Source organism: Fomitopsis serialis (genome assembly GCF_022376445.1).
Source record: "Fomitopsis serialis strain Sig1Antser10 chromosome Unknown B0H18scaffold_29, whole genome shotgun sequence".
In the NCBI taxonomy this organism is placed as follows: domain Eukaryota; kingdom Fungi; phylum Basidiomycota; class Agaricomycetes; order Polyporales; family Fomitopsidaceae; genus Fomitopsis; species Fomitopsis serialis.
The window spans coordinates 62,312-89,650 of NW_025954989.1; the positions used below are offsets into that span (position 1 = coordinate 62,312).

The 27,339-nt window shown below is 57.3% G+C and overlaps 12 protein-coding genes across 12 annotated transcripts; 5 read left to right on the forward strand and 7 right to left on the reverse strand.

Annotated features, from left to right (window-relative positions):
• Positions 1–995: 995 nt before the first annotated feature.
• On the reverse strand, positions 996–2,132 carry B0H18DRAFT_1210797 (uncharacterized protein). The gene is made up of 3 exons (XM_048036391.1): positions 1,652–2,132; positions 1,411–1,596; positions 996–1,354 (listed from the first exon to the last, which is right to left on the reverse strand). The coding sequence occupies exons 1-3, from the start codon at positions 1,998–2,000 to the stop codon at positions 1,320–1,322; spliced, it is 570 nt and encodes a 189-aa protein (XP_047893910.1). The 5' UTR covers positions 2,001–2,132; the 3' UTR covers positions 996–1,319.
• A 164-nt stretch (positions 2,133–2,296) lies between these two features.
• B0H18DRAFT_1004324 (uncharacterized protein) lies at positions 2,297–4,505 on the forward strand. Its single transcript, XM_048028479.1, has 9 exons — positions 2,297–3,127; positions 3,180–3,230; positions 3,286–3,318; positions 3,373–3,444; positions 3,497–3,697; positions 3,752–3,937; positions 3,995–4,312; positions 4,377–4,420; positions 4,476–4,505. Exons 1-7 carry the CDS (start codon positions 2,463–2,465, stop codon positions 4,104–4,106), a joined length of 1,320 nt encoding a protein of 439 aa, XP_047893911.1. The 5' UTR covers positions 2,297–2,462; the 3' UTR covers positions 4,107–4,312; positions 4,377–4,420; positions 4,476–4,505.
• B0H18DRAFT_1118644 (uncharacterized protein) lies at positions 4,386–5,130 on the reverse strand (the record flags this gene model as incomplete). Its single annotated transcript, XM_048033821.1, has 3 exons — positions 4,386–4,420; positions 4,476–4,727; positions 4,779–5,130. 3 exons carry the CDS (start codon positions 5,128–5,130, stop codon positions 4,386–4,388), a joined length of 639 nt encoding a protein of 212 aa, XP_047893912.1.
• A 2,268-nt stretch (positions 5,131–7,398) lies between these two features.
• B0H18DRAFT_1210800 (uncharacterized protein) lies at positions 7,399–8,033 on the reverse strand (the record flags this gene model as incomplete). Its single annotated transcript, XM_048036392.1, has 2 exons — positions 7,600–8,033; positions 7,399–7,547 (listed from the first exon to the last, which is right to left on the reverse strand). Exons 1-2 carry the CDS (start codon positions 7,952–7,954, stop codon positions 7,399–7,401), a joined length of 504 nt encoding a protein of 167 aa, XP_047893913.1. The 5' UTR covers positions 7,955–8,033.
• A 175-nt stretch (positions 8,034–8,208) lies between these two features.
• B0H18DRAFT_1210801 (uncharacterized protein) lies at positions 8,209–9,423 on the reverse strand. Its single transcript, XM_048036393.1, has 4 exons — positions 9,251–9,423; positions 8,840–9,197; positions 8,610–8,786; positions 8,209–8,553 (listed from the first exon to the last, which is right to left on the reverse strand). The coding sequence occupies exons 2-4, from the start codon at positions 9,186–9,188 to the stop codon at positions 8,519–8,521; spliced, it is 561 nt and encodes a 186-aa protein (XP_047893914.1). The 5' UTR covers positions 9,189–9,197; positions 9,251–9,423; the 3' UTR covers positions 8,209–8,518.
• A 284-nt stretch (positions 9,424–9,707) lies between these two features.
• Positions 9,708–10,781, reverse strand: B0H18DRAFT_1004330 (uncharacterized protein). Its single transcript, XM_048028480.1, has 2 exons — positions 10,277–10,781; positions 9,708–10,224 (listed from the first exon to the last, which is right to left on the reverse strand). Exons 1-2 carry the CDS (start codon positions 10,623–10,625, stop codon positions 9,875–9,877), a joined length of 699 nt encoding a protein of 232 aa, XP_047893915.1. The 5' UTR covers positions 10,626–10,781; the 3' UTR covers positions 9,708–9,874.
• A 243-nt stretch (positions 10,782–11,024) lies between these two features.
• B0H18DRAFT_1210803 (uncharacterized protein) lies at positions 11,025–12,693 on the forward strand (the record flags this gene model as incomplete). The annotated part of the gene is made up of 5 exons (XM_048036394.1): positions 11,025–11,842; positions 11,905–11,964; positions 12,018–12,050; positions 12,101–12,178; positions 12,235–12,693. Coding segments are annotated over exons 1-5 (1,293 nt in total), but the record flags the coding sequence as incomplete, so codon positions are not given.
• Positions 12,694–15,605: 2,912 nt separating this feature from the next.
• Positions 15,606–16,116, reverse strand: B0H18DRAFT_824757 (uncharacterized protein; the record flags this gene model as incomplete). The annotated part of the gene is made up of 4 exons (XM_048039337.1): positions 15,606–15,653; positions 15,701–15,856; positions 15,941–15,973; positions 16,081–16,116. Coding segments are annotated over 4 exons (273 nt in total), but the record flags the coding sequence as incomplete, so codon positions are not given.
• An 894-nt stretch (positions 16,117–17,010) lies between these two features.
• B0H18DRAFT_302669 (uncharacterized protein) lies at positions 17,011–17,504 on the forward strand. The gene is made up of 2 exons (XM_048037458.1): positions 17,011–17,088; positions 17,153–17,504. Exon 2 carries the CDS (start codon positions 17,173–17,175, stop codon positions 17,386–17,388), a length of 216 nt encoding a protein of 71 aa, XP_047893918.1. The 5' UTR covers positions 17,011–17,088; positions 17,153–17,172; the 3' UTR covers positions 17,389–17,504.
• Positions 17,505–17,980: 476 nt separating this feature from the next.
• B0H18DRAFT_302664 (uncharacterized protein) lies at positions 17,981–19,038 on the forward strand. Its single transcript, XM_048037457.1, has one exon. The coding sequence runs from the start codon at positions 18,124–18,126 to the stop codon at positions 18,754–18,756; it is 633 nt and encodes a 210-aa protein (XP_047893919.1). The 5' UTR covers positions 17,981–18,123; the 3' UTR covers positions 18,757–19,038.
• A 2,656-nt stretch (positions 19,039–21,694) lies between these two features.
• Positions 21,695–22,550, forward strand: B0H18DRAFT_954502 (uncharacterized protein; the record flags this gene model as incomplete). Its single annotated transcript, XM_048042275.1, has 3 exons — positions 21,695–22,169; positions 22,221–22,460; positions 22,516–22,550. The coding sequence occupies 3 exons, from the start codon at positions 21,695–21,697 to the stop codon at positions 22,548–22,550; spliced, it is 750 nt and encodes a 249-aa protein (XP_047893920.1).
• Positions 22,551–24,976: 2,426 nt separating this feature from the next.
• B0H18DRAFT_1118653 (uncharacterized protein) lies at positions 24,977–26,649 on the reverse strand (the record flags this gene model as incomplete). Its single annotated transcript, XM_048033822.1, has 5 exons — positions 24,977–25,091; positions 25,148–25,339; positions 25,399–25,596; positions 25,655–25,744; positions 25,985–26,649. 5 exons carry the CDS (start codon positions 26,647–26,649, stop codon positions 24,977–24,979), a joined length of 1,260 nt encoding a protein of 419 aa, XP_047893921.1.
• Positions 26,650–27,339: the final 690 nt, after the last annotated feature.

The window sequence follows — 27,339 nt, forward strand, 5'->3', positions numbered from 1 at the left end:
GCGGATGTGGTGTGATGCACACAGCTTAGTGCCGTTGACATAGGAACACCACTGCGGTCCATTGGCCAAAGCTGTCGGCTGTGTAGGCCCGGGCTGTGTCACGGACGAGAGCTGAGTCGACTGTCATTAATCTTGCAGGTTAGTCAGGCCCATGGGAAGGTATCAGTGACTTGCCATGGGATCTGTTGAGACGTCTGTGTCACTTGAACCAGCGCAGTTGAAGCGAAGATCAATGCGGCTGGTGACCCAGCGGAAGTACTTGCACGGTTCGGGTTTGTAGCGATCTGCTGGTGCGCTACACTGAGGTACATTGATACAAGTGTCAGAGACTTCAAGCATGGACGGACTCGTGGCTCACCAATATGTAGGATCACCCACAGTTCTGCTTCTTGTCGCTCTTCGTCACTTGGATCTCTAATGGCCGCCTACAGGTGTTGCACGTCCAGTCAAAAAAGGTCGGCTTGGTGTAGAGTGCAGCGGCCTGTCCAAAGGTGAGCATTGTTGCTCCGATGACAGAAGAGATGCGGCAGACCAGAGGGCATCATCGAGGGTGCAGGGGGGGCAGCTGAACACGAACCACCACTCTGTGAAGGCGGCGGCACAGTCTGTGTCACAGTGATTTGTCACACTGTCATCGCTGTGACATCAGGCACCGAGGCGGTATTGGCCTACTGGACTACAAACTGTTAACTATATTGTGCACTAAATGCATCATGCATGCCTAAAATGGTCTCAAAACATATTCTACACATGGACAGGAGCGACCTGCACGCAGGACTCTACGCGGTGACTCGCCGTGTCACCACTTTCCATATCGGGCAGGGGCACACTCCGTACGGCGGCTATTTCCGTAGGGGCGTAGTTTCCAAATTACCGACTTTCTGCTCCTTTTAGATTGTGGTGTCTGAGGTCCCTGGCCCTGCCGAACCAGCCGATAGCGGGAATCCGCCTGAGTTACAATTCACGTGAGCGCGACCGTCCCGGTTGCGGTATTTGTACACATGGGATATCATTCCGCGTTGATGGTAGTCAAGAAGTAAGAGTAAAGGGTAGATGCCATAACGACAAGACCAAGGGGCAGAGACACTAATAGTACGCTCGTGTCGGGCTGTACAGTAGTCCACAAAGATCACCTCCAGTTCTTGCCTTCACGACCGCGAAGTCACGACAGGTATTACACGTAATGAAACTGAGACATACATGCAGGCAAAATACAATGTAACATCGATGGCGACGGAGAGTTGTTGCAGAACACGGTGCTAGATCAACGATACAATTCGGATAGTACAACCACAGGAGGCGGGATGAATTGCCGTGTGTCAAGGCTGCGAATCAACGACGGTGCAATGCGCATCTGCGCAGCATCACTTGGTTAGAAAGGATCACATCATATGTATGCGACGAACTCACCGAACTCCGTCAGTAGTGATTGGGCTGTCTCGGAAGAGCTGGAGTCCTCTGAGAACATGTCCGATTTCAAGACTACACCGTCAGTCACCGTCTCGTTGTCGCTCCGAGCAGTGCCTTCGCTGCCCGCGTCACTGTCTCCATCACTGTCCTCGCCACTATCCCCATCGCTGTCGTACACAGTCTCCTCTTCCGTCCCAGGTCAGTCATGACAGAGACGTGAGAACTCATAGAGTGGATTTACCGTATAGAACGCCAGATGGGTCATTATGTTGGTACCAACCGAAGTCCTTGAGAGGCATTGCCCCCTTCAGACGGCGGTATTGCTTGTCAGTCATCTTCTCCTCGAGGTTGAGTTCGGCTGGGGGATTAGGACTATCACCGTAGTCGACGTATGCAGCATAGACGAGCTGCGGGAGGTCGTCGACCCAGCAAGAGAACACCGGAATGAGGCCAACTCTGTCCGCGATCCACTCCTGCGCGGCTTCGGCGTAGGCTACGTCGTTAGCATTCGGATCCTTGACGAGGTTGTGCGTTTTGGCGATCTCGATCGCGTCGTAGTAGTACAAAGGCCAACCAAGGACCCAAGTCATGTTGCGAGGTGTAACGTGAGCTTGAGGGAATGGTCTAGGGGAGCGTAAGCAATTACGCAGCTGAGCGTGCGTGTTTAAGTGACGAAGAACAAGGCTTGGGCAACCGGGTCTGTGGCTTTGTGCGCTATGCTCAGAAAGGCAATTGGCGACTGGAGCCACACGGCCTGCCCCCGGCATAGCCCGGCACCTGATTGAGATGTGCCAATCGATCGGCGATGTGGTCACTGCGTGGACCAATTGCCCAGAATTGCCACTTCGGGCAGCCTGTAGCAGGGCCACCATGTTCTTCGCCATGACGACCATAAGGAGCCAAGGTGGCATGTCCAATATGGGCAATTCTATGGCTGCCATCAGCAGCATCGATGGTTCTGGAGACCGAATGGTGGTTGACCATGCCGCAAACATATATAAAGGTGTGCTCCCCAAGTCATCCCTACCTCGTCCCACTGTTCCTCCTCGGCAATGTCACTAGAGTATCGCTGCGCACTCGCTGTCTTGCAAGCCTTCGCCGGTGACTCCGAGAACTTTCTGGGAAGGACCCTGGAGTGGCCGTGGTATACGTTCTGGCAACGAGCATTCTACGAAGACGTCAACTCTCGAAGAGTCTTTGCGGGGCCACAGTCCGAAATTGCTAAGGTCCAACACACGAACGATGGCAAAAGCGTGATCAAGAAGAAAGTTCCGGACTTCGTCCTCATCTATCTCACAGGAGTCCCTCGGAACCACAACATAGGTTCCCTCGCTCAAGTGACTAACCACGAGCAACTGCGCCAATTCTACCAGGGCCGTTGCATGCTCTCCGACTCTTTCGTCCTCGCGCTATGCGAGATCAAGGCTTATCCCAATCCGGACAAAATACCAGCGGGGGATCGCTTCCAGGTGGCTCTGGCGCTTGCAACATTTAATATGCAGAGCGAGGCTCGTCACGGCGTCAGGAACCAAGTGCAGCTTTACTTTTCCTCCCACAGAGACGTCGATAGCGTTGTGGGTATCGCTGCCTTTGGGCCTTATTTTTCGTGGAAGATCTTCGTACGAGACGATGTGAGTGACGTTTCCAACAACGTTGACCCCACGTACAAAGACCCGGCCGATCAAGACACTAACAACAATTCCGGAGAAGCTACAAGGTATGCGGCCCTCGTCTCACGTTGCAGCCAATCGTTTGACAGGGATTAACAGACCTACCGGGACAATGCCTGCCGTCCCGCGTGCTGTAGCAGGCCCATCATCGTGAGCGCCATCCATAGTGCTCTTTGTTCAGAACTACGCTGATTTCTGCGAGCAGAAATGCGCGCCCTAAGCGGAACCGTCGTGAAGTGTAAGCCGTGTCTTAAGTTCTTTGCTACTTCGTCACCATGCTCATGTAACCTAGTCAGAAGTACAAACAATTTCGGGATGCAGGGGCGTATCAGCTAAGCACTTCGGAAGAGGAAGTAACTTCTCGGTAAGCTATAAATGCGACAACAATTATGCGTGATCTAATGGACAAGCCCTAGTGTCAATCAGCAGCCGAAAGGGAAGGGAAACGCCGCAGGAGTAGGCCAGGTGAGCTCGAAGCCGGAGCCGGAGCCGAAGCCCGCTGGCAAGAGCCAATCTGGCCCTAAGAACAAGGGCAAAGGCAAAGGGGTCAGTCAGGCATCGTTAGGGCCTAATCTGACATCCCTGGAATTACCGCCGTTGCTCGTGTTCCCGGAAGAGTATGTGGTGTTTTGTATTCATCGGGGACAAACTAATGAGATACTTGACTGCAGAGCCGACGAAGGGGCGGCGGCGGCGAGTGGTGGAGCCTATGCCGAGGACCCAGATGCTGCGAATAGTGATGTGGGTTCGGAAGCCGCCTCCACGTCTGCTAATACGTCCAGGGACGAAGCGACAGAGAAGACCACTAGCACTGATGACGAAGAGAGGGAAGACTCGCGTCGCACCCCTGGAAATGAGTACGTCCGCAATCTCTTCGAAGGTGAACTGATCTCCTTATACCAGGCTGTCTGCAGATTGGCCTGGTCGCTTTGGTACCATTGGGACACCGCAAAAGGTTTCAAGGAACGATCAAACATGCTCACCGCCATCCAGCGGGAGAACCCCGATCGCCCATTCCGTCGCTAGGGTTAGCAAGATGTCTACTCGTGTTGATACTTACAGCAGTCACCGTCGAGTCAGAAGGCTTCACTTTTCTATGTCCTCTAGTGTCCTTGATTAGATTTAGTCACCAATGAGACTGAACCGGTAGTATACATGTTAGGCATACGTAGTGGGGTTGGGACAAACATGCGGGCGAAGTAAAGTGCAGCGTCGATGATGATGGAGGAGTGCTACAAAATAAGATCAATGATACAGAGTGCAGACAACATCATGACGACCTGAGGCGGGACGAACTATGTTGTGTCAAAGCTGCGGTTCATCGATGGTGCAACACGCATCTGCGCGATGTCAGTTGGTTAAGAAACGATCCTATATGATGTTCAACACACTCACCGAAATTCGTCGACAGTGACTTGGCTGCCTCAGAAGTTCCAGAGTCGTCTGGGAGCAGGTCCATCTTCGAGACTACACCATTAGTCACCGTTTCAGTGTCACTCCCAGCGGCGTCTTCATTATCACGAGCGAACTTCATTGACGCATCTTTGTTGTTGTCTTCTCCATCCGCGCCACCTTCATCGCTACTCGTGTCGCCGCGCCCGTCGCTGTCCTCGTCGCTGTCGTCAATTTCTTCATAAAATATCTCCTCTTCATCACCGGCATCAGTCGCATTGGGGAGATGTCAGGGCTCACACTCACTGTACTTTACACAGGTCGGATCATTGTACTGGTACCAGCCGAAATCCCTGAGTGGCATGACCCTCTTGATGCGGCGATACTGCTTGTTCGTCATCGTCGTCTCCTCGGGGACCAGCTCGGTCGGAGGATAGCGGTTGTCCCCATAGTCGACATACATAGCGTACACGATCTCCATTTCGTCGTTGACCAAGCAAGCGAGAACAGGGACAACACCGATCTGGTCCGCGACCCACAGCCGTGCTGCTTGGATGCGCTGAGCATTTCCCGGATTCGGGTCCTTGACAAGATTGTGCTGCTTGTCAATCTTGAGCGCATCGTCGTCATAGAGGGGCCACCCGAGAACCCAAGTCATGGCAGCCGCGCGTTATAAGACTGATACTTATACCAAAGGTGGAACACGGAACAATTGTCATCGTCACGACGCAACGCCGCAGTGGCGGTGGTGACACGGTCAACCGAGACTGTGGCTTCGGCATGTGATCGTGACATGATCGATTGATCGCCCAACCAATCATCGACCTACTTCAAACCTACTTCAACTTGCAGAATGTAAGTAAGCCGTGACGGACGTAGCCACTGAGTAGTGTGCCATACTGAGTACTGAAGCAGAAGGGAGGCCTGCCCTGTTCACCGATGTCGCGCATGCGCACATTGTACCCGGGTAAGATGTAATCTGGCGTCGCCAGGTAGGGCCCATCGTCGGAGTGCCTCAACGTCGATAACAAACACCACGGGCAGCCGCGCCAAGTCGCAGTGGCACCTTCGATTTTCAAGCGCGTCGCATTCAAGGCCGAACCAGCTTGATCCTACGAAACGCTGCCTTCCGGTTCTTCCGAGTTGACGCATCAGATGTCCGATTTAGAAATAACACCAGACAAAAATAAAGCAGGTCTATTCCCGTTCGTGACGATGCAATGGCCTGCCGGGAAGCTGACGGCGAGAGGAGACCTCCGCTCGTTCGCGGGAGGAGAGACAGAGCGTCTGATTGAGTGACCGGTAAGAGACCGGAGCACTGTCCCCTTGCCCGCAACTCGAACGGACTCGGAAGTGAATAATCCGACGACATCGTGTAGATTCGGACTGCACAGGACAGACACCGAGCCTTGCAAGGGTCCCGCCGCACAAACGTGGATAACGCCGCGCAGTCGTGTATCCCACCAGCTGGTATCATCGTCGCCATATCGAGGCTCCGAGGAGAAAGAAGGGTAGTGTGGGAGTGCGCGCACGTCCATTTAGCCATATGCAGTGCAGACGATCTGCCAAACCGCCTGCCATCCGCCTTCGAGTGGCCCATTGAATCTTCCGTCGATGTGTCTCGCTGAGCTGGCTGGACTGGCCGCCGGACGAGGAGGACGTGCCGGAGAGGAAGTCGAACCAGTTGCCGTTGTCCGTAGCTGAGTGCGAGCCCCCTAGGTACTGGCTGGTACTGGGGACGACCAGAATGATGAGTGCGACGCTGATCGGCGACCAGGTACCACGCACCGTTCTCTGGCCGGTTCTGCTGACCGCCTGCATGCACCGGCCAATCAAACAAAGGCATCCCGCCCTGCCCTCCTCCACCCGCACCTCCCCCGCTCCCATTCGCTTCGACCAGCAGCTCCAGCGCCATCGCCGTCGCCGATGACTGTCTGCTGCTGTTGCTGATACATTGGCGCTGGTTTTTGCTGCGGCGTATACGGCGACGCCGAACCGTGCTGACTATGCTGGCCACCAGGGAAGCCAACCGTGCGCAGCGACGGATGGTGGCCCGCGCCCATGTCCATGCCGAACGCGCTGGAACCCTGGGAGCCCAGTTGCAAGAGGAAGCCCGCGGGGGCGCTCTGCGAGCCGAGCCCGCCGCCCACGCCGTTCAAGCCGAGATTGAGGCCGGAGCTGGCGTACTGGAGCGAGGGTGACTCGCGCTCTGTGTGGGCGGGAGGCCGGGCGCGGAATGGAGGGGCGTGATGCCCGTCTGGACGGGGTAGCCGGAGCTCATGTCGACCTCGAGGCGGTAGGGGTAGTGCGGCATGCCGCTGGAGCCGCTCGGGCTGGCAGCGAGGGAGGAAAGGTTGAGCGACTGCGGGAGGGCGGGCATGGAGTTGCTGTGTGTAGAGAGGTGGGGGCTGTCGTCGAGGCGGGGGCGCTTGGAGGCGAGGGAGTGGGAGGTGTTACGCACGGGCGGGGACGCGGCGCTGAGGCGCTCTCCGCAGACGGGGATGGTCATGGAGGAGGTCGTACCCGTGGATGAAAGGCGGTAGTCGAGCTAGAGTACGGCGGTCAGCCTGTGGGAAGTCCTTGCCTCACGACATGAGGCAAAGGAGATAGGAACGAGACAGACAAGCAGGCAAGGAATAATGCAGCATTGATGGCAGTGGCGGGGAAATACAGGACAGGGTGCTAGATCAATGACACAAATGATACAGTATTCATACAGTACCAACGACAAGAGGATGTGGCACGCGTCAAGGCTGTGGTTCGGCGATGGTGCGACACGTATCTGCACAATAGTAAGTGGTCAAGAGGCAGTCTCAATCATGCATGATCATACACTCACCAAAATCCGTCGGAAGGGTTTGCCTCAGAGGGGCCGGAGTCCTCCGAGCGCGAGTCCAACTTCGAGGCTTCACCGTCGGTGACTGTCTCAGTGTCGCTTCCCAGCCGCGTCTTTGTCGTCGTCGACAATGGTCGTCGGCGCATCATCATCATCGTCTTCTCCATCGCCTGCATCTCCATCGATATCCGTCGCGCTGCCCTCGTCACTGTCGTCGCCCTCTTCATCACCCATCTCCTCTTCATCCAACATCAATTGCGTCGAAGAGATATCAGGGCACATGCAGCTTACTGTATAGCTCGCAGGACGGGTCATTGTACTGATACCAGCCAAGATCCTTGAGTGGCATCACCTTCTTGAGGCGACGATAGTTCTTGCCGGACATCGTCATGTTCTCGCGGATGAGATCAGGCGGAGGATAGCGGTTGTCGCCATAGTCAACATATGCAGCGTAAACAATTTCCGGGAAGTCGTCAACCCAGCAGGAGAGCACAGGAACAATACCGATCTGGTCCGCGACCCACAGCCGGGTTGCTTGGATGCGCTGATCATCTCCCGCGTTCGGGTCCGACTTGACAAGATTGCGCCTCTTCGCGATTTTGAGCGCGTCGTCATTATAGAGAGGCCAGCCAAAGACCCAAGTCATGATTACAATACCAAAGCATCAAAGTCAAGCAGTGTTACTTATGGAAGTAGAAGACGACACAGTTGCAATTCCGTTGAAGTTGGTAAGTTCCAAAACTGATCATGATGGGCAGCCGTGACTGTGGCTTCAGACACGTGATCGCGACGTAGTCGCCCACCAGGGTCCGGCGAATGGGAGCATACATACATTCCAAGAACTCAGGACGTGGATGGGCACGTCAGAGGGCCATGCGAGACAAATACAGCAGGTGCGGGGGTATGTAATAGTGCGTGAGATTTGTCCCCCCATTCGCGCCCAAGGCTTCGCCTGCATATGCATCCCCCGGGGGCGGGCCATCGTATGTATATATGTACTAGTACGCAATCCGCTGCATGAACACACTCGTGTCGATCTGTACAGTAGTCCACGGAGTTAACCTCCAATTCTTGCCTTCAAGACCGCGAGGTATCAACGCAATGAGATCGAGACATACATGCAAGCAAGCACGGTGCTAGGTAGACAGGGAACGATACAGTTCGGATAGTACACTGTAAAATCACAGGAGGCGGGATGAACTGCCGTGCGTCAAGACTGCGGCTCAGCAACGGCGCAATGCGCATCTGCGCAACATCGATTGGTTAAAAGGGATCACATCATATGTATGCGACGAGCTCACCGAACTCCGTCAGCAGTGATTGAGCTGTCTCAGAAGAGCTGGAGTCCTCTGAGAGCATGTCTGATTGCAAGACAACACCGTTAGTTACCGCTTCGTTGTCGCTCCGAGCAGTTCCTTCGCTGGCCGTGTCGATATCTTCATCACCGTCTTCGCCATTATACTCATCACTGTCGTACTCTCCCATCCCAGATCAGTCATGACAGGCATGAGAAGTCATAGACTGAAGTCACCGTATAGAACGCCAGATGGGTCGTTATGTTGGTACCAACCGAAGTCCTTGAGAGGCATTGCCCGCTTCAGACGGCGGTACTGCTTGCCAGTCATTTTATCCTCGAGGCTGAGTTCGGCTGGGGGATTAGGACTATCACCGTAGTCGACGTATGCAGCATAGACGAGCTGCGGCAGATCGTCGACCCAGCAAGAGAACACCGGAATCAGGCCAGCTCTGTCCGCGATCCATTCCTGTGCGGCTTCGGCGTAGGCTACGTCGTCAGCATTCGGATCCTTGACGAGGTTGTGCGTTTTGGCGATGTCGATCGCGTCGTAGTAGTACAGAGGCCAACCAAGGACCCAAGTCATATTGCCAGGCTGGATGTGAGGTTAGAAGGGCAGGATAGATTTAGTAGAAACAAGTACTCAGCTGAGTACGAAATACGTGAAGGCTTGAGTGTCTCGGAGAACACGGCTCAGGCTTGTATTGACTCGTGGCGACGAAGGTGCTGATTATTACCGCTGGTTTCCTTCGCAATACAAATCAACCAGGATGTGTGGGCTGCGGCCTTCTACGCTGTGTAATAGAACGCCTGAACACGGTGAGCAGGTAGGACGGTAATGGACCGCATGCAGTGAATCTAATAAACCGTGGCCCCAGGCATGTGACCGCGCTGTGGCGACTCGGATCGCCCAGCGGCCCCAGCCAATTAATGAGAGTTACCAGGTTCGACACACTTGGAAGGCGCGTCGAAGATGGATACGTCGGACGCAGCACGAAGAGCAACACGAGCTCGTAAGTGCTACTATGCACACGTCTGCACGTAGGAGCCCATCATGATCGCTTGCAATTCTCAGCTTCACGTCGGCAAAACTACGATCACGACACAAGTTGAATGTAATGGAATTGGCACAAATATACTATACAGATATTGCTGTACAGACTGAATACAACGCAGCGTCAACGGGAATGGAAGAGTAATACAGGATAGTTGCTTGATGTGATACATGATGTTGATGGTGCGACGAGAGAAGGCAGAGTCATAGACCTTGTATCAAGGCTGCGGCTCGGCAATGGTGCAACATGCATCTACGCAGTACCCAGCGGTTAGTATGGATGATCTCAGACTATGTGCGACACACTCACCGAAGTCCTTAGGCAGTGACTTCGCTGCCTCAAAGCTTCCGGAGTCCTCTGGGAGAAAGTCCAACTTCGAGACCGCACCATCGGTTACCGTCTCATTGTCACTCTCGACACTGTCTTCTTCGCGATCTTCCTCATCGCTGGTATTATTCATCGACACATCTCTGTCGCCATCTTCATCGTCACCCTCGTCGCTGCCCTCGTCACTGTCCTCGTCATTGTCCTCATCACTGTCCTCGTCACTCTCGTGACGCGTCTTCTCTGCATAGATGATCAGCGAAGTCAGAAAAGGTGCCAGCACTTAGTCACTCACCATACAGGACACCGGACGGATCGTCGTACTGGTACCAGCCAAAATCCCTCAGTGGCATAGCTCGCCCGAGGCGGCGATGTTGCTTGCGGCTTATGATTTCCTTGCTGACGAGTTTGGTCGGAGGATAACGATTGTCCCCGTAGGCGACATACGCAGCGTATACAAGCTCAGGGAAGCTGTCGACCCAACAGGAGAGTGTAGGTATTATGCCGACTTGATCTGCGATCCATTCCCGGGCTGTTTCGATGTACCGATATTCTGGCGCATTCGGGTCCTTGACGAGATGGTGCTGTTTCGCGATTTCGATCGCATCGTCATCGTAGAGGGGCCAGCCGAGTACCCAGGTCATGCTGAGATTGTGAGAGAGGGAAGATGCGAGGGAAGATGCGAGGTGATTCGAACTTGGCGGCAGATGAACAGTGCCCTTAAGAGCAAGAGCGGGACGCGGTTCCAGCGCTCTCACGGCACCCACGGGAACAGCCGTGGCCTGAAGCACTAACCTTAGATGGTCGCGGCAACCGATCGCTGGTGGCACCGTGGGCAAGTGGTGGCACGCCATGCCCGATACGGTTGTTTGATCAGTAGCGATTGTGGTCATTGTGTGGCAATCTGCCATATCGGGTGGCATGATCGCGACGACCACAACGTTGCCACTTGCCACCACTCGTTTTGGGTAAATCGGTCGATGATTGTCGCGACGACCACAATGTTGCCACCGTGCCACCACTTTAGTATGCTCGTTTAGGTAGTTCGATCGATGGCATGGCCTCTCCCATTGTTTGACCGGCTCTGCGTCTCGGCTATGTGCTGCAGCTATATAAAGGGGTCTTATTAGGTCCCTTGGGCCTCGCATCACCGACACCGCGCCGGTCTCTCTCACTGGCACGTCTCCAACTCTGCAATGGAGCTGTTCATACGAAGCACTTTCGCTGTTATACAAGCTTTCGCTGGAAATCCTGGTAACTTCCTCGGCAGGACCCTAGAGTGGCCATGGTATGGCTTATGGGTCCAAGCGTTCTACGGTGTCGTGGATCCCCGGAAGGTCGTTGCTGGCCCCCAATTCGAACTGGCCAAGATGCAGAATACCAATGATGGCGGCGTTGTCTTCAAGAAGAAGGTCCCCGACTTCGTTCTTCACTATGTCACTGGCGTCCCTCTATATCACGACATAGACTCGTTGTTACGGGTGACCAATCATGAAGAATTGCTACAGTTCTACGAGGGCAGGTGCGCCCTGACCAGCTCCATCGTCCTAGCAGTCTGCGAGGTCAAGGCGCTACCAGACCCGACGAAGATACCAGCTGGGGATCAATTCCAAGCGGTGCTAAAGAAAAGGCTGTTCAACATCCAGGGCGAGGCGCGTTCTGGTGCACGGAAACAGGTTTCGTTACACCTCTCTGCCCATAGAGACCTCGACGAAGTCGTAGCCATCGCCATATTTGGACCCTATTTCTCGTGGAGGATCCTCGCTTGGGATGCAGTCAGTGACATATCGAGTAACGACGATCCGACTTATCACGCATCTGAGTCGGACGGCGGAGACAGCTCCGGCGACCAAGCTCCGCGGTGAGTATCATTGCCGTCTGTCGCTGTCGCTTTCGAATAGTTTCTGAGTTCGAGATCTCTAGGGGTCCGTCGGTGCATCAAGACCAAGAGATTCCCGACTTCTTGGCTGCAGCGGATCGACCGTGAGCACTCTTCGCATTTCTTCCCCAGGAGCAAACTGACCGCTACCAAATAGTGCTGGCCGACCTAAGCGAGGTCCGCATCCAGTGTACGATCGTTTCCTTCCTCTTCAGGGGTTGTTTGCTCACCGGATCTTAGCAAGGAATACGTACAATATAGCATCCTGAAGGCGGAAAGACTCAGCACTTCAGAAGACGACGACACCAAGAAGCACCCGTGAGTCGTCCTGCCTCTAGACATTCTTCAATTCGTTGACCCTGAGGTACTAGTAGGGCGCAGAAACTGAAAGGCAAAGCTAAGGCGCTGGGAACATCTGTCATGGAGCCAGAGGAAAAGGCCATACTCGACGGCGAGAGGGCAGACGACGAGAAGGCAGACGACGCGAAGGAAGGCGGCAAGAAGGCAGGCGGAAAGAAGGCAGGCGGAAAGAAGGAAGGCGGAAAGAAGGCAGGCGGCAAGAAAGCAGACGACAAGAAGGCAGATGGAAAGAAGACAGACGGCAAGAAGACAGACGGCAAGAAGACAGACGGCAAGAAGACAGACGGCAAGAAGACAGACGGCAAAAAGGCAGACGGCAAAATGGAGGAGAACAAGGAGGAGAACAAGAAGAATAAGGGGAAGGGGAAAGCAAGGGAGCGGGAGAAAGAGGAAGTGAAGGCCGCCGAGGACAAGAAGGAGAAGGCAGAGGCCCCCCGGAACCAGAAGTGCAGCGCTTGGAGTTGCCACCGTTCGTAAACTGGGAAGAGTGAGTCGTTCTCGCGGTCTCTTATGCGCATTTTCTGAGCCAGAAGTGAATCCAGTCCGTACCAAGGGATCTTAGCCCCCGGCGGGTCGCATGCCGGGAACTCGCGTGCCCCAACGAGCCGTGTGGGGCCGGAGGCTGCCTCGACATCCGCGAGTGCCTCTCGCGCTGCTGGACCTTCCGACCGGCAGAACGTCCACTCTGACGGCGAAGACGAGGAAGACGCGCACCTTCCTGCTGGCGAGTACGTCGCTATCTTTTCTGCTGAAGGGCCAGTCTCCTGATAGCAAGTCGTGTGCACAGACACGAGTGGTCGATGTGGTACCACTGGGAGCATCCCAATGGCATCAAGCAACGATCTAGGATGCTGGATGCTATCCAGAGACAGAATCCTGACATCACGTTCCGCTTCCCGAACTGATCTGCCCTGAGCGGGTAAGCCTGACGACACATGTCCGCTGAAGTCTGGATTTGTCTCCATCACATTTCTTCCCCTGTACTCTCCCCCCGACCCGTCGAGACTCGAATCGCAATATCTGTACATGTTCCGAGATGTAACGTAATTTCTCCTTGTCCCTATCCCCGCTCAATATGTATCGATGTGTTTGCGAAAATCTGCTTGCTATCTGCAACTGCCAACCGCAACGCACGCCGACCCATGTCTAAGGCTAACATTGCTTTGAGAACGTCCGGCTTTTGAGCGCATTCAATGGTTCGTTCTTGACTGCGCGTACAACAAGCCCTGGCCACTCATTCTAATGCAATGCAATCCGGTAGTTCCACCCGTCTGTCCAAAACGCCGGATTTAGAGAACCAACGAAGTGCCACAGGCGAGCCTGAACTAACAATCACGACGCTAAGGTGTTATACACACCGCAAAGCAATGCTGCAGCCCGACGCGATTGCTGATGCCAAGGCCCAACCACGCATAGTCACGATTGCAATACATCAGACGAGCCGCTTGTTCAAACGTCCATGTTCATCCAACAACGACGCCTGTGTAAAACCACTGCTACTAACACGAATCGTAAGATACACGACAGCAAGCGTCCACCCGGGGCCACCCCCAGGCTCACAGCACACGTACAGCTCAAGACATGCATGGCACAAGAAAGTACGAAGGTACGACAGCGAACAGTGTCTCTCGTCACAAGCAGAACAACAACCACACGGACTCCCCTTTTGTCGTCGTCCTTGTCCCCGTCCAGCAAAAGTCCGCAGATGGTGACACACTACACGCGTCCGCACTGAGTTCAAGGGCGCGCACGTCTAGGGGAGCGTCCATCCGCCAGCGCCCCGCACAGCTCGCGCTCGGCCGGACGCGAACAGGGACGGAGGCAGCCCGCCCTGTCCTACGGAGGGTGCGCCCGCCCGCCTCCTCAGTTCAAAGCCCAAAGCCCCGAGCCCCCGCACGCAGCTAGCGCGGCGGCTTGTCCACGCTCACGCTCCTCCGCCCCGCGCTCGCCCTCTCCTCCGACCTCTCCCGGCCGGTCAGCCCACCCCCACCCCCGCTCCCGCCGCTATGCATGCTATGCACGCTGTGCATACTGTGCACGCTCACCGAGTCGTCCTCCCGCGCGCGCTTCTGCCCTGTGCCCGGCGACGACGCGACGGACACGGACATGGACGTCGGTACGGCGAAGTTCGCCATCGACCGCGCGGCGCTGCTGATCCCGACGGTGTGCGGGATCCCGCGCGCGTTCGTGCTTGGAAATAGGGAGGCGGCGCTGAGCTGGCTGGACTGGCCGCCGGACGAGGAGGACGTGCCGGAGAGGAAGTCGAACCAGTTGCTGTTGTCCGTGGCCGAGTGCGCGCTCCCTGGGTCCCGGGAACGACCACAATCATGAGCGCGACGCCGAGCGGCAATTGAGCATCACGCACCGTTCTCTGGATGACTCTGCTGACCACCCCCATGCACCGGCCAGTCGAACGACGGCATCGCGCCCTGCCCTCCTCCACCCGCACCTCCCCCGCTCCCATTCGCCTCGCCCAGTAGCTCCAATGCCATTGCCGTCGCCGACGACACGCCTCCCTGTCTCTGCTGCTGCTGCTGCTGATACATTGGCGCTGATGTTTGCTGGGGAGTATACGGCGACGCCGAACCGTGTTGACTATGCTGGCCGCCGGGGAAACCGACCGTGCGCAGCGACGGATGGTGGCCCGTGCCCATGTCCATGCCGAACGCGCCGGAGCCCTGGGAGCCCAGCTGCGAGAGGAAGCCTGCAGGGGCGCTCTGCGAGCCGAGCCCGCCGCCCACGCCGTTCATGCCGAGATTGAGGCCAGAGCTGGCGTACTGGAGGGAGGGGTGGCTCGCGCTCTGCGTGGGCGGGAGGCCGGACGCGGAGTGGAGGGGCGTGATGCCCGTCTGGACGGGGTAGCCGGAGCTCATGTCGACCTCGAGGCGGTAGGGGTAGTGCGGCATGCTGCTCGAGCCGCTCGGGCTGGCAGCGAGGGAGGAGAGGTTGAGCGACTGCGGGAGGGCGGGCATGGAGTTGCTGTGCGTGGGGAGGTGGGGGCCGTCGTCGAGGCGGGGGCGCTTAGAGGCGAGGGAGTGGGAGATGTTGCGCACAGGCGGGGACGCGGCGCTGAGGCGCTCGCCGGAGACGGGGATGGTCATGGAGGAGGTCGTGCCCGTGGGTGAGAGGCGGTAGTCGAGCTGGAGTACGGCGGTCAGCCTGTGGGAGTAACGTGAGAAGGGCTACGCACGTTGATCATGGAGAGGTCGGTGTTTGCTTGTGGAACGGGGCGGATGGGGATCGCACCGTTGATGTTGAGGCTGCCGTTGGTGCTCTCTGTCTTCACCTTTGCGGGCTTGCTGGGTGCCTGGCGACCCTTCGATGGCCGTGCACCGTCCTCGTCGTCGCCATCCTCGTCATCCTCGTCGACGTTGTCGTTCTTTGTGTTTCCGCTGAAGTCTGATGGTCCGCGCGTGTCGCGTTCACCGTCGAACTGGAGAGTGGTCAGAGAGCATGCGGAAGAGGGCGTCGTGTACGCACGCGGAGATGGCGCTGGACCATGCTGTTGACGTCGGTCGAGCAGTACTGAAAGAGCTTGACATGGTGGCCCGGACGCTCCTCGAAGATGATGACCGCGACGTCGACGGAGCAGAGGACACCGAGCTCGTAGGCCTTCTTGAAGAGGCCGTTCTTGCGCTGGGGGCGGGCGTTAGGCGGGAGTCGGGCCCGGATTGGCCAACGGCAAGGATGCCAAGCCCGAGTGCAAAAATAGAGACAGACCTTCAAAAAGGTCACAGACCGATTGCGCTCGTGCTATACATGGGCGGCGGACCGTCAGCGGGCTATTCTCGCCAGCACCGCGCGCGGGCAGGCCGTCGCGCATCTTTAGGCCTGCCGCACACGCACCGCGGGACACGCACCGTGATGGGCTGGATCTCAATCTTTCTGCGGCCCATGGTGGCGGGCGGGCGGGCTTTGCGCGGGCAGCGGGCGAGGAGCGAGGGAGGGGGAGGAGACAGAGGAGGAGGCCGGCGCTGGAGGAGCACTTGAGGGAGGCCGGGCTGGCACTGGCGGTCGGACGCGCGCGCATGCACAAAGCACAACAACTGCAAACGCCGTCCGCGGGGCTCCTCCTCCTCTCTTCTCACCCGGCCGACCCGTTTCTCCGCAGCAGCGTCCTCTTCGCCCCTCCCGGCCTCCCCATCCCCATTCAGCACTCGCCCCATCACATCCCTATTGCACCCACCGCCATCTCGTGTCTCATCTTCTCCCCCGAGAGCCTGCTTCCGTTCCCACTCTTACTCTTCAACATTCCCCTCCAAGCCCCCGTCACGCCCAACACCCTTGGCATTCTCACCGCCGTCCTGCGTCGACACCTTCGCGTGGCCTGCGCTCCCAACCACGGCTCCCGGGCTGCGTCCTGCCCATCGCGGTCGACCGTCGTCCTGCGCGTAAACCCACACCCGGCCGCCCTCCAAGCCGCCCATGCCCTCATCATTTCCTCTTCCCGTAACCTCAAGCCGTCCTGTTCGGCGTCCCCGGCATCCGTACGTCTCATTGTATTCCGAATTCATTGTTCTCGTTCTCCCCAATGCGCCTGTCTTTTGGTCATGCTCCGACGCGGCGTCTACGAATAATGATCTACGAGCGCGCCGCTATGGCCACCGCAGTCTGCGTCGCGCAGCCACTGAGCACAGTGACCAGGCGCGATCTTCACTTTGCACGGCGGCCACGGCCGGCGGCGGCGGGCCGTCCGTGGCCTCCGCAGCGTGCCTGACAGATCTTCGATCGAAGACATTGCCGGCGTCGGCATGTGCAGCTTAACGTAACGCCGTCCCTGGTTCGTGCTCTGCCTCTTTGGGCCGGATCAGGATCCGACTCCGTGTGGCCACTGTCAGTCTCGGACGGACACCGCAGTCTGCCATATTGTGCGTATCGCAGCCAGGCGGGATTCTCCCTCTCTCAGCCCTCGGGTGACAGCGATGTTTACAGAGGACTTCCAGACTAAGCGCATGAACGTTCTGCTACCAGTGCAGCGCTTTCGCTGGCAGCCGAACAACATGCGAGACAACCACCGCACACCATTACTACGCTCTCCCACAACTCCTCATACACCGCACCAGGATCCATTAGGGCCCGCACAGCTTGCCGGACCAACAAGTGGGTCTCCTCCCCCTTTCCTCTCCTGCGCGTCGTGTGGCTCGCGGTTCACAGGCGTGAACTTGTGAAGGGATCGTCCTTCGAAGGTCGGCCGGTGCGCGGTCCGAATACTGTGAAAATGAAAGACTGTGAAGGTGTTCCCTTTGCTCGACGCGGTTGCGCGATTTATGCGGTGCGCTGTGTCAGCGGGTCCCAGGGTGCTCCTCGGGCGTGGGCCACGTTCCACGCCGAAGCGGTCAAAGTAGGAGGCGGCGCCGACGCGGCGGGCGCGCCAACTTCGGGGCGGTGGCGCGACGCGGTCATGGTGCGATACTGCTCCGCGATGGAGTTGACCGTTTGACCGTCTGGTCTGGGTGCAGAAGTTCACCAAAGCTACTACGGATAGGTTCGTGAAGGTGGTTCGATTCACCACAGTGCCGCTGCGGTGTCTTGGGACATGATACTGTCATCCGCCTACATACGATGGTTACGGCAGACTTGTCACAATGCTTTGCGTCGCACAGGTCGCGTGCTCCGCTTGTTCGGCTGCCACCACATTGCCAAGCGGCGGCGCCTCTATCCATCCTGTAGCTATCCAAGTTCTCATCTGTCTACATCCTCACAATTCAAATTGAATTGACAGAACATACAACAATTCAGCCAGGGGACGTTCATTACGACTATACCGCCAGGACAGCAACACCAGGGACCACCGTCAATAGATCGCAGACTGCAAGCGGGTCAACTTAGATGTCAAATGGAAGCCCCTATCTATTACATCGCAGCTTCTCCGCAGCCCCTCTGGCGCGCGGACGTCCAGGATAATGAACTACCGTCATGTCCTGCCGGCAGTGTCGGTAGCTGGCGTGCTACCAGTGGGCCCATTCTGCAATGGTTTGGTCGGTGGTTCGCTGGATACGAGTGGAGTGGCTGTCGATGGGCCGCAGACGGGTGACGACAGTGCCTTCTCACGGGGCGGGTCGGCTATGCATCGAACGACCTGCTCGACCCTCTCCGCCTGGTCATCTCCACCACTTGTCCACCACAGTTGCCCGCCTCGCGACCGCCGTCCCACTCCACCCAGTCCCGCCGCCGTCGTTTGCCCGGCGCAGGACGCATGGTCGGCTAGGGGGGCGGCCTCCGTCGGGCCCCCGCGCCCGCCTCGAGACCGAGGAAGGGTGCGTGGGCGTGGGCGTGCGAGGGAGGGGGCGCGCACTCTCATATCGTCAGTAAGCAGGCTGGGCGAGGCCCGGAAGGGAAGGTATGCACACCGGCCGCCTGTCCGTGTCGCTGCGGGCGGCTCTTGGCGTGTGAGGGTTCGAGAAGACGAGGGAACGATGAACGCGAAGACGACCGCGAAGGTCCTGCGAAGGCGGCCTGGGTGCGTCATGGACGATGTCCCGTCGCGCGCAGGTGGAGACTGGGGCTGTGGCTTAGGCAGTCGGCTTGCGCGCTGACTGGATCTGCGCTGGCCGTCCCGGTGCGGGTGGGGTCCGCTGCACGCCTGGTGGAAGCTCGGGGAGCATCGCGATGAGATGGATGGACGGACGGACGGAGGTTTGTCGGTGATCCCGGTGTGGCTCGCGGGTGCGCTGCTCCCTGGGAGCCTTCTTGCGCTCACCGAGAGTCAGTAGGCCGTGTCGCTCACTTGGGATCTACGCCGTTGGCGTCGCACGGAGGCGACGTCGTGGCTCGGGCTTCCGCGAGCCCATCCGGGTCTTGCAGCAGCGCATATGGCCGCAAGTTCTGATATGATCAAGGATATGCCGGGTTCGTTGGCACTGCTAGCTCGAAAAAATCCGAGAAACCCATGTGCTCCTCATCCATCGGAGGCATGATCACTGGGTCATGTCGTTACGCTCAACGACGTTTGCGGACGTAGTGCGCTGTTCCTTGAAGGGGAGGTCGCGCAATGACGTCGACGGGAGCCAGCCGTGCGCGTCCGACCATCCATCGTCGTAGGCCGAAATCTCTTCCGTGTCCTGCATCGTGCAGGAAGATAACTTACGAGTGTCGTTGACATGTGCCAGCAGTTATCTTCTTCCGATGAGCAATGTCCGCTGACACGCGGACGTTGTTCTCTTCATTGGCATGGTCCTCGGAGGAAGACCCATCGACATCTTGTACGTCATAACAAACTCCTTTCCCAACCCCAGCTCTTGTCGCATTCTCTTCTCATGTCGCTTCCCAAGTCTCGTCCTGCGGGCAACCGTTCTACCGCGCACAACGAACGCGCGTCGACGTCCCCAGAGGCTTCTCTCCGCGTCTTACGCATGACGCGCGGTCTGGTGCGAAAAGTTGCCTTTATGGGTCATCGAGCCTGAAGCTTACGGCGCGGGCGTTCCCTGGACGCGGACCTTTTCGTGGGCGTGTGCGCGTGTGTGCCTACTTACCTTCCTTCTATGCCTCGCTCGAGCCTCTCGCTGACGATGGCGCTTGTACGCGAGCGCGCGGGACGTGCCACAGCGGTGCTCCGCCTCGCGGTCTCTGTCCCGCCCGCCCTCGACTCAGCCCGTCCGTTCGCTCGCTATTGTCTGTGCGAGGGCCTTGCGGATGACGTGAGATTGGGGGTCGGTCTGTGCGCCGAGCCGTGAGCGTATGGCCATGTCCATCTATCCCCTTCCATACAGTTCTCCCTTGAGGATCCCATCCAGAGTCCACCCCTTTGGATGCCTTTCCGGGTATTATGAATGACGTGGGGTCTGGTATGGCCCGTGGTCATGAATGAATGTTCACCCGACAGTGTGCGTCCACTGCTTTCGTAATTCATTGTCTGCCTGCAAGCTCCGGACTCTCATGCCAGCGTCCCGCGAGCAGTGGTGCTGTAAGTTATCACCGCGCACATCTGGGTCAGTGTTCGTCATGCGCTGCGCGCGTCAGCGAAGCTCAGGTACGACGCCCGGAGCCGTGCGCGAGCAGCCCGGGCTATTGAGCTCACCACCAAAATTAGGACAAGCCATCCATCGGGAGGGCCGAATCTCGCTCACCGACGCCAGAAGAGACAGAACATAGACTGGTAAAAATAAACCGCTGTGCCTGCTCGTCTATCGGGTCTGTAAATCTCGCCTAACGGGGTCAAAAATAAATGCGCTTAAAATATCTCGCAAAATGGGCGGCTGTGCTGCCCCAAATCTCGCCGCGCGCATTTGCCCGCTATTTATAGCTCTGGCTCACGAGGGCCTCGCCATCACGAATTCGAACTTCGAAGCGTGCATCGACGGATGGTCCGAGCGCGTCAAAGAGAGAGGTACGACACGATATGGGGTGCACGGCAGGAAGGCAGCTTCGCAGAGGGCTACACGGCGGCGAGTTTACACCGGACGCGTCGACGGAAGATTCGACGGGGCCACTCGAAGGCGGATGCGGCAGGCGGTTTGGCAGATCGTCTGCACTGCATATGGCCAAATGGACGTGCGCGCACTCCCACACTACCCTTCTTTCTCCTCGGAGCCTCGATATGGCGACGATGATACCGGCTGGTGGGACACGACTGCGCGGCGTTATCCACGTTTGTGCGGCGGCCCTGCGGCGGGTCCTTTGCAAGGCTCGGTGTCTGTCCTGTGCAGTCCGAATCTACACGGTGTCGTTGGATAATTTCACTGCCGAGTCCGTTCGAGACAGGTTTGCGGACAAGGGGATGGTGTTCCGGTCTCTTACCGGTCACTCAATCAGACGCTCTGGCTCTCCTCCCGCAAACGAGCGGAGGTGTCCTCTCGCTGTCAGCTTCCCCGCAGGCCATTGCATCGTCACGAATAGACCTGTTTTATTTTTGTCTGGTGTTATTTTGAATCGGACATCTGATGCGTCAACTCGGAAGAACCGGAAGGCAGCGTTTCGTAGGATCAAGCCGGCTCGGCCTTGATTGCGACGCGCTTGAAAATCGAAGGTGCCGCTGCCAAGTGGGGGAGCGCGGTTGCCCGTGGCTGGTGTTTGTTATCGACGTTGAAACACTCAATGTCGGGGCTCCGACGAGATGGGCCCTACCTGGTGATGCCAAATAAGCGACATCTTAGCCGGATACAATGTGCGCATGCGCGGTCAACAGGGTGGGCCTCCCTCCTGCTTCATTTAACTATACAGTACCTATTCAGCAGCCACATCTACCGCGGCTTAATTACACTCAGCAAGTATGTACTGTATCGGGCCGGGATCTCGGCCGGACATGGTACTCGGTCAGTCGAGTGCCGTAGGCTCAGTTCCCAGTCTTACGACAGATTACGCATACCAGTCGTCTCTCACAATCCTCCTCTACCTCCTGATATGTTTTTCTTGTAATTAACTTTAGGAATGAGCCCATGGTGGTCGACTGACCGAGTACCCTGTCTGGCCGAGATCCCGGCCCGATACAGTAGGTCGATGATTGGTTGGGCGATCAGTCGATCATGTCGCGGTCACATGCCCGAAGCCACAGTCCACGGTTACCTGTTCAAACCAACTTTACCGCGCATCTGGAACCTCGTCTTCGACTTTGACAATATTGTTTGTCTTCCAGGCTTCGGTATCAGTATCATAATTATGACTTGGGTCTTTGGCTGGCCTCTCTACAACGACGACGCGCTCATAATCGCGAAGACACACAATCTTGTCAAGTCGGACCCGAACGCGAGAGATGATCGGCGCATCCAAGCAGCCCACCAGTGGGTCCTCGACCAGATCGGCATTGTCCCTGTGCTCTCCTGCTGGGTCAACGACGTCCCGGAGGTCGTATACGCTGTGTATGTCGACTATGGCGACAACCGCTATCCTCCGACCGATCTCATCCGAGAGAACATGACAATGACCGGCAAGCAGTACCGTCGCCTCAAGAAAGCGATGCCACTCAAGGATTTCGGCTGGTACCAGCACAACGATCCGTCCTGCGAACTATACGGTGAGCTTATGAGCCCTTGTGTCTCTTCGACGCGACTGATGTTGGATGAAGGAGAGTTGGTTGACAAGGACGAGGATGACAGTGACGAGGGCAGTGATGAGGGTAGCGACACGGATGGCGATGGAGAAGACGATGTTGATGATACGTCGATGAACACTGCGAACGACGAAGAAGACGCGGCTGGGAGCGACAATGAGACAGTCACCGACGGTGTAGTTTCAAGGTTGGACTCGCCCTCGGAGTCGGACTCCTGCCCCTCTAGGGTAACTCATTCACTACCGACGTATTTCGGTGAGTGTGTCGTGCATGACATAAGTCTTCCTCTTGATCAACTGATGTTGCGCAGATACGCGTTGCACCATCACCGAACCACAGCCTTGACGCGTGCCACATCCTCTTGTCGTTGGTACTGTATGAATACTGTATCATTTGTGTCATTGATCTAGCACCCTGTCCTGTATTTCCCCGCCACTGCCATCCTCGGATGCTGTATTATTCGCTGCTTGTCTGTCTCGTTCCTATCTCCTTTGCCTCATGTCGTGAGGCAAGGACTTCCCATAGGCTGACCGCCGTACTCTAGCTCGACTACCGCCTCTCATCCACGGGTACGACCTCCTCCATGACCATCCCCGTCTGCGGCGAGCGCCTCAGCGCCGCGTCCCCGCCTGTGCGCAACATCTCCCACTCCCTCGCCTCTAAGCGCCCCCGCCTCGACGACGGCCCCCACCTCCCCACGCACAGCAACTCCATGCCCGCCCTCCCGCAGTCGCTCAACCTCTCCTTCCTCGCTGCCGGCCCGAGCGGCTCCAGCGGCATGCCGCACTACCCCTACCACCACGGGGTCGACATGAGCTCGGGCTGCCCCGTCCAGACGGGCATCACGCCCCTCCATTCCGCGCCCGGCCTCCCGCCCACACAGAGCGCGAGCCACCCTCGCTCCAGTACGCCAGCTCCAGCCTCAATCTCGGCATGAACGACGTGGGCGGTGGGCTCGGCTCGCAGAGCGCCCCCGCGGGCTTCCTCTCGCAGCTGGGCTCCCAGGGTTCCAGCGCGTTCGGCATGGACATGGGCACGGGCCACCATCCGTCGCTGCGCACGGTCGGCTTCCCTGGTGGCCAGCATAGTCAACACGGTTCGGCGTCGCCGTATACGCCGCAGCAAAAACCAGCGCCGATGTATCAACAGCAGCAGCAGCAGAGACAGGGAAGCGTGTCGTCGGCGACGGCAATGGCGTTGGAGCTGCTGGGCGAGGCGAATGGGAGCGGGGGAGGTGCGGGTGGAGGAGGGCAGGGCGGGATGCCTTTGTTTGACTGGCCGGTGCATGCAGGTGGTCAGCAGAATCGGCCAGAGAACGGTGCGTGGTACTTGGTCGCCGATCGGCGTCGCACTCATCGTTGTTGGTCGTTCCCGGTACCTAGGGGGCGCGCACTCGGCCACGGACAACGGCAACTGGTTCGACTTCCTCTCCGGCACGTCTTCCTCGTCCGGCGCGCAGTCCAGCCAGCTCAGCGCCGCCTCGCTCTTCCCGAGCACGAGCGCGCGGGGGATCCCGCACACCGTCGGGATCAGCAGCGCCGCGCGGTCGATGGCGAACTTCGCCGTACCGACGTCTATGTCCGTGTCCGTCGCGTCGTCGCCGGGCACCGGGCAGAAGCGCGCGCGGGAGGACGACTCGGTGAGCGTGCACAGTATGCACAGCGTGCATAGTATGCATAGCGGCGGGAGCGGGGTGGGGGCAACCGGCCGGGAGAGGTCGGAGGAGAGGGCGAGCGTGGGGCGGAGGAGCGTGAGCGTGGACAAGCCGCCGAGCTAGCTGCCTGCGAGGGCCCGGGGTATGTAGCTCGGCTGAACTCTGGACTTTGGTGGGCTGAGGAGGCGGCTGCGCCCGCCTGCACGGGCGCGCTGTAGCTGCACTAGTTGGCGCGCCGCCGGTATGTGTGCCGGTGGCTGGACGCTCCCTTAGACGTGCGACATACGGTGTGGACGCGTATACGCTTACGTGTGCCTCCATGGACCTCTAACGGTGACAAAACGAGGAGGCTGCGATGAGGGGGGATGAAATTCATAAGCCTGAGGAGATGTATCGGTTTGCCTTGTGAGGAGAGACACTGTTCGCTGTCGTGCTTCGTACTTTCGTACTTTCTTGTGCCATGCATGTCTTGCGCTGTAATGTGACCCTAGGAGACATCCGGGTGGACGCTCGCCTGCATTTTGCTGTTGTGTACCTTACGATCCACGTAGTCTTGTATGTGTTCTTGTCAGATGGAACGCGAACACGTAGCCCTTTCGGTACCGGCATGCATGGGTTGACAGCGGTGCGTGTTGTCTCTCCATGTTTGTCCAAGCAGACTCGCCGATGACATTGCCAGGCGAAGACATAGTGAATGGATTCGCTCCTCGCTCCGAGTCAAACTTTACTGCCGCAGTGTGTTAACACAATATCCGTAAACTGGCATCACACACGGGGTCGCCTGACTAGCAAACCCGGACATGTGCGAAGCTCCAGACAGCCATGGTTTTACGTCTGGTCCATGTTGGGAAGCAACGTACCAGAATCAAATGATGCGTCGTGAATTTGGCTGATGTATGCGCGGAATTGGTCCGACAACTCAGGATTTTTACACCTGAGCGTTGCACCTCAGATCGTCGCAGACACAATTAGTATAGATTGGACCGGACAAATACAATATATACTACATCTCAGAACAAGTACAGGTCACTTTCAGAGTTCAGTAAAGGACATATGAGAAGGGGAAGGCTTTAGACAGGGGCGACGTTCCTGAGGTTCGTTCATGCAGACCTTATCATTACTGGCGGCGGATTTGGAGGTCAGGGTGCTGTCGTTGAATGGCCTTAAGCATCTTCGTTCGTTCCCTGATGCCGTTGGCAGTGTCCCAGTGATACCACTGAGACCATTCCAGTCTGTTAACCATCGGACATCAGAACGCTTTCCATTACAGGGAAGAACAGTGACGTACTCAGCCGGAGGAATGTCTTCTGTGTCTTCTTCGTCTCCATGGTCAGAGTCGGCGTTCGGCTGTTCGAGATCTCCTCGGGCGGCGCCAGAGGTGTTGGCAGATGTCGAGGCGGTCTCCGGACCTGGACTGCTCGTCGTGGATTTCAACTCCTCGGCAGCTGGCGCACTGCTCGCAATAACCTCTTCGAGCGTACTTAATCCACGAATAAGTTATGGGACTTTGAGATCAGAATCTATGGGAGCACGACTCACTCTTCCGAAAAATCAAGGAGCGGTGGCAGCTCAAGTAGCGGCATTTCTGGTGCTGGCCGACTCTGTACCTCATTCCCTTTCCCTTTCCCCTTGTCCTTGTGCTCGTCCACGCGTCGGTTCTTGACATCCCCTTCAGTCTTCTCTTCCGGCTTCGCCACTGCCTTGCCTTTCCCTGTCACTTTCTGCATTGTGAGAGGTCTGTATGGTATATCACATTGTCAGATGATGACTAGGCCATGGGGATCGATTGACTTACGCATCGTCCTCATCCCCTTCGTCCTCTGAAGTATTCGGTCCTTCCTTCGCTGTCTCCTTCCTTGGCAGCGGGTACTGTCCATATTTGACACTGGAAATCGATTAGCATGATGACAACGAACAACAGGAGAACCGTCATACACTGGCCGTCGATTTCGTTTTGGTCGCTCATTCCTTCTGAAAATTGGTTAGCATCATCCTCAGCAGAGCGTCTGATGTGGTAATCACGATGGAGCCGCGGCGGCACTAGAGACATTGGCAGATGCTTCGTTGTTACTAGAAAATTGACCGTCATCGACTATAAGAAGGCAATTGAAGCGAGCTCACTTACCTGGCAGCTTGGTCGGCGGAGCTTTCTTCGCTGGCCCCGCCCGAATCTCTGTATGTCGCATCAAGGTTGCTCGACACGTCGCTGACACCGCCCTGCACGAAGACTTTCCATGAAAAGTAGGCTCCAAAGGTGGAAATGGCTACGACGCAAGAGATGTTCCGTCGTGAAGCCAGGTATAGCGCAGCCTGATTTTTGGCACCCGCCCGCGCCTCAGCCTGGATGGCCCCCAACGCTTTGGCTAGCTTGTCTCGAAATTGGTCCCCCGCTGGTATAACGTTCGGATCCGGATAGGGTTTGACCTCGCAGATCGCTAAGACGAGCGACTTGGTCACGATGCACCTGCCCTGGTAGAATTGCTGCAACTGCTCGTGATTGGTCACCTCGAGCAACGAGCCTATGTCGTGATCCAGAGGGACGCCAGTGGCATAATGGAGGACAAAATCTGGGACTCTTTTCCTCAGCACAACCCGGCCGTCGTTGGTCCGCTGTCGCTTGACAACCTCAGACTGCGGGCCAACATTGACCGTGCGAGGATCCACTTCGCCGTAGAACGCCTGTGTCCAAAACCCGTACCACGGCCACTCCAGAGTCCTGCCGAGAAAGTTGCCGGGATCGCCAGCGAAGGATTGTATGATAGCCCGAGTGGTTCGTACGAATAGCGCCATGGTCGGATCGTAGGAGAAGTGGTATGCGGTGCTGGGGATGTCAAGTCCGAGGGGGGACCTGAGGCCCCTTTATACGATTGCAACCTGAGCGCATGGCTGAGACACGAAGCCAGCCAGCCGAGAAGATGGCGCGTGGTCTTGCTACCAAGAATTGCCTAAATCAGGCGTGCCACCATGGTCTTCGCAACCACGCATCCCGATGTGGCACTGAGTGGCACTGACCACACAACCTGAATGGGCGAACAATGGGCGTCGATCACTCAGCCACATCTAGACGCGAAGGCAGCGAACCGAGAAGGCGTTATTGTGTCCTGGTGACTACAGATATTGCCTATCCCGGACGTTCCCCCGTGGTTATCGCTACCATGCAACCCGATGCAGGATTGGCCACTGAGCCCAGAGTAGGTTCGACACAAAAGAGTCGATCAGTCCCAAGTTCAGTCATCAGCCACATCTATTAAACATCTATATCGGGCGACGGTGCCACGGCGCTCACTTACTGTATCGGGCCGGGATCTCGGCCAGACAGGGTACTCGGTCAGTCGACCACCGTGGGCTCATTACTAAAGTTAATCACAAGAAAACTATACCAGGAGGTAGAGGAAAATTGTGAGAGTCGACTGGTATGCATAATGTGTTGTAAGACGGGGAACTGAGCCTACGGCACTCGACTGACCGAGTACCATGTCC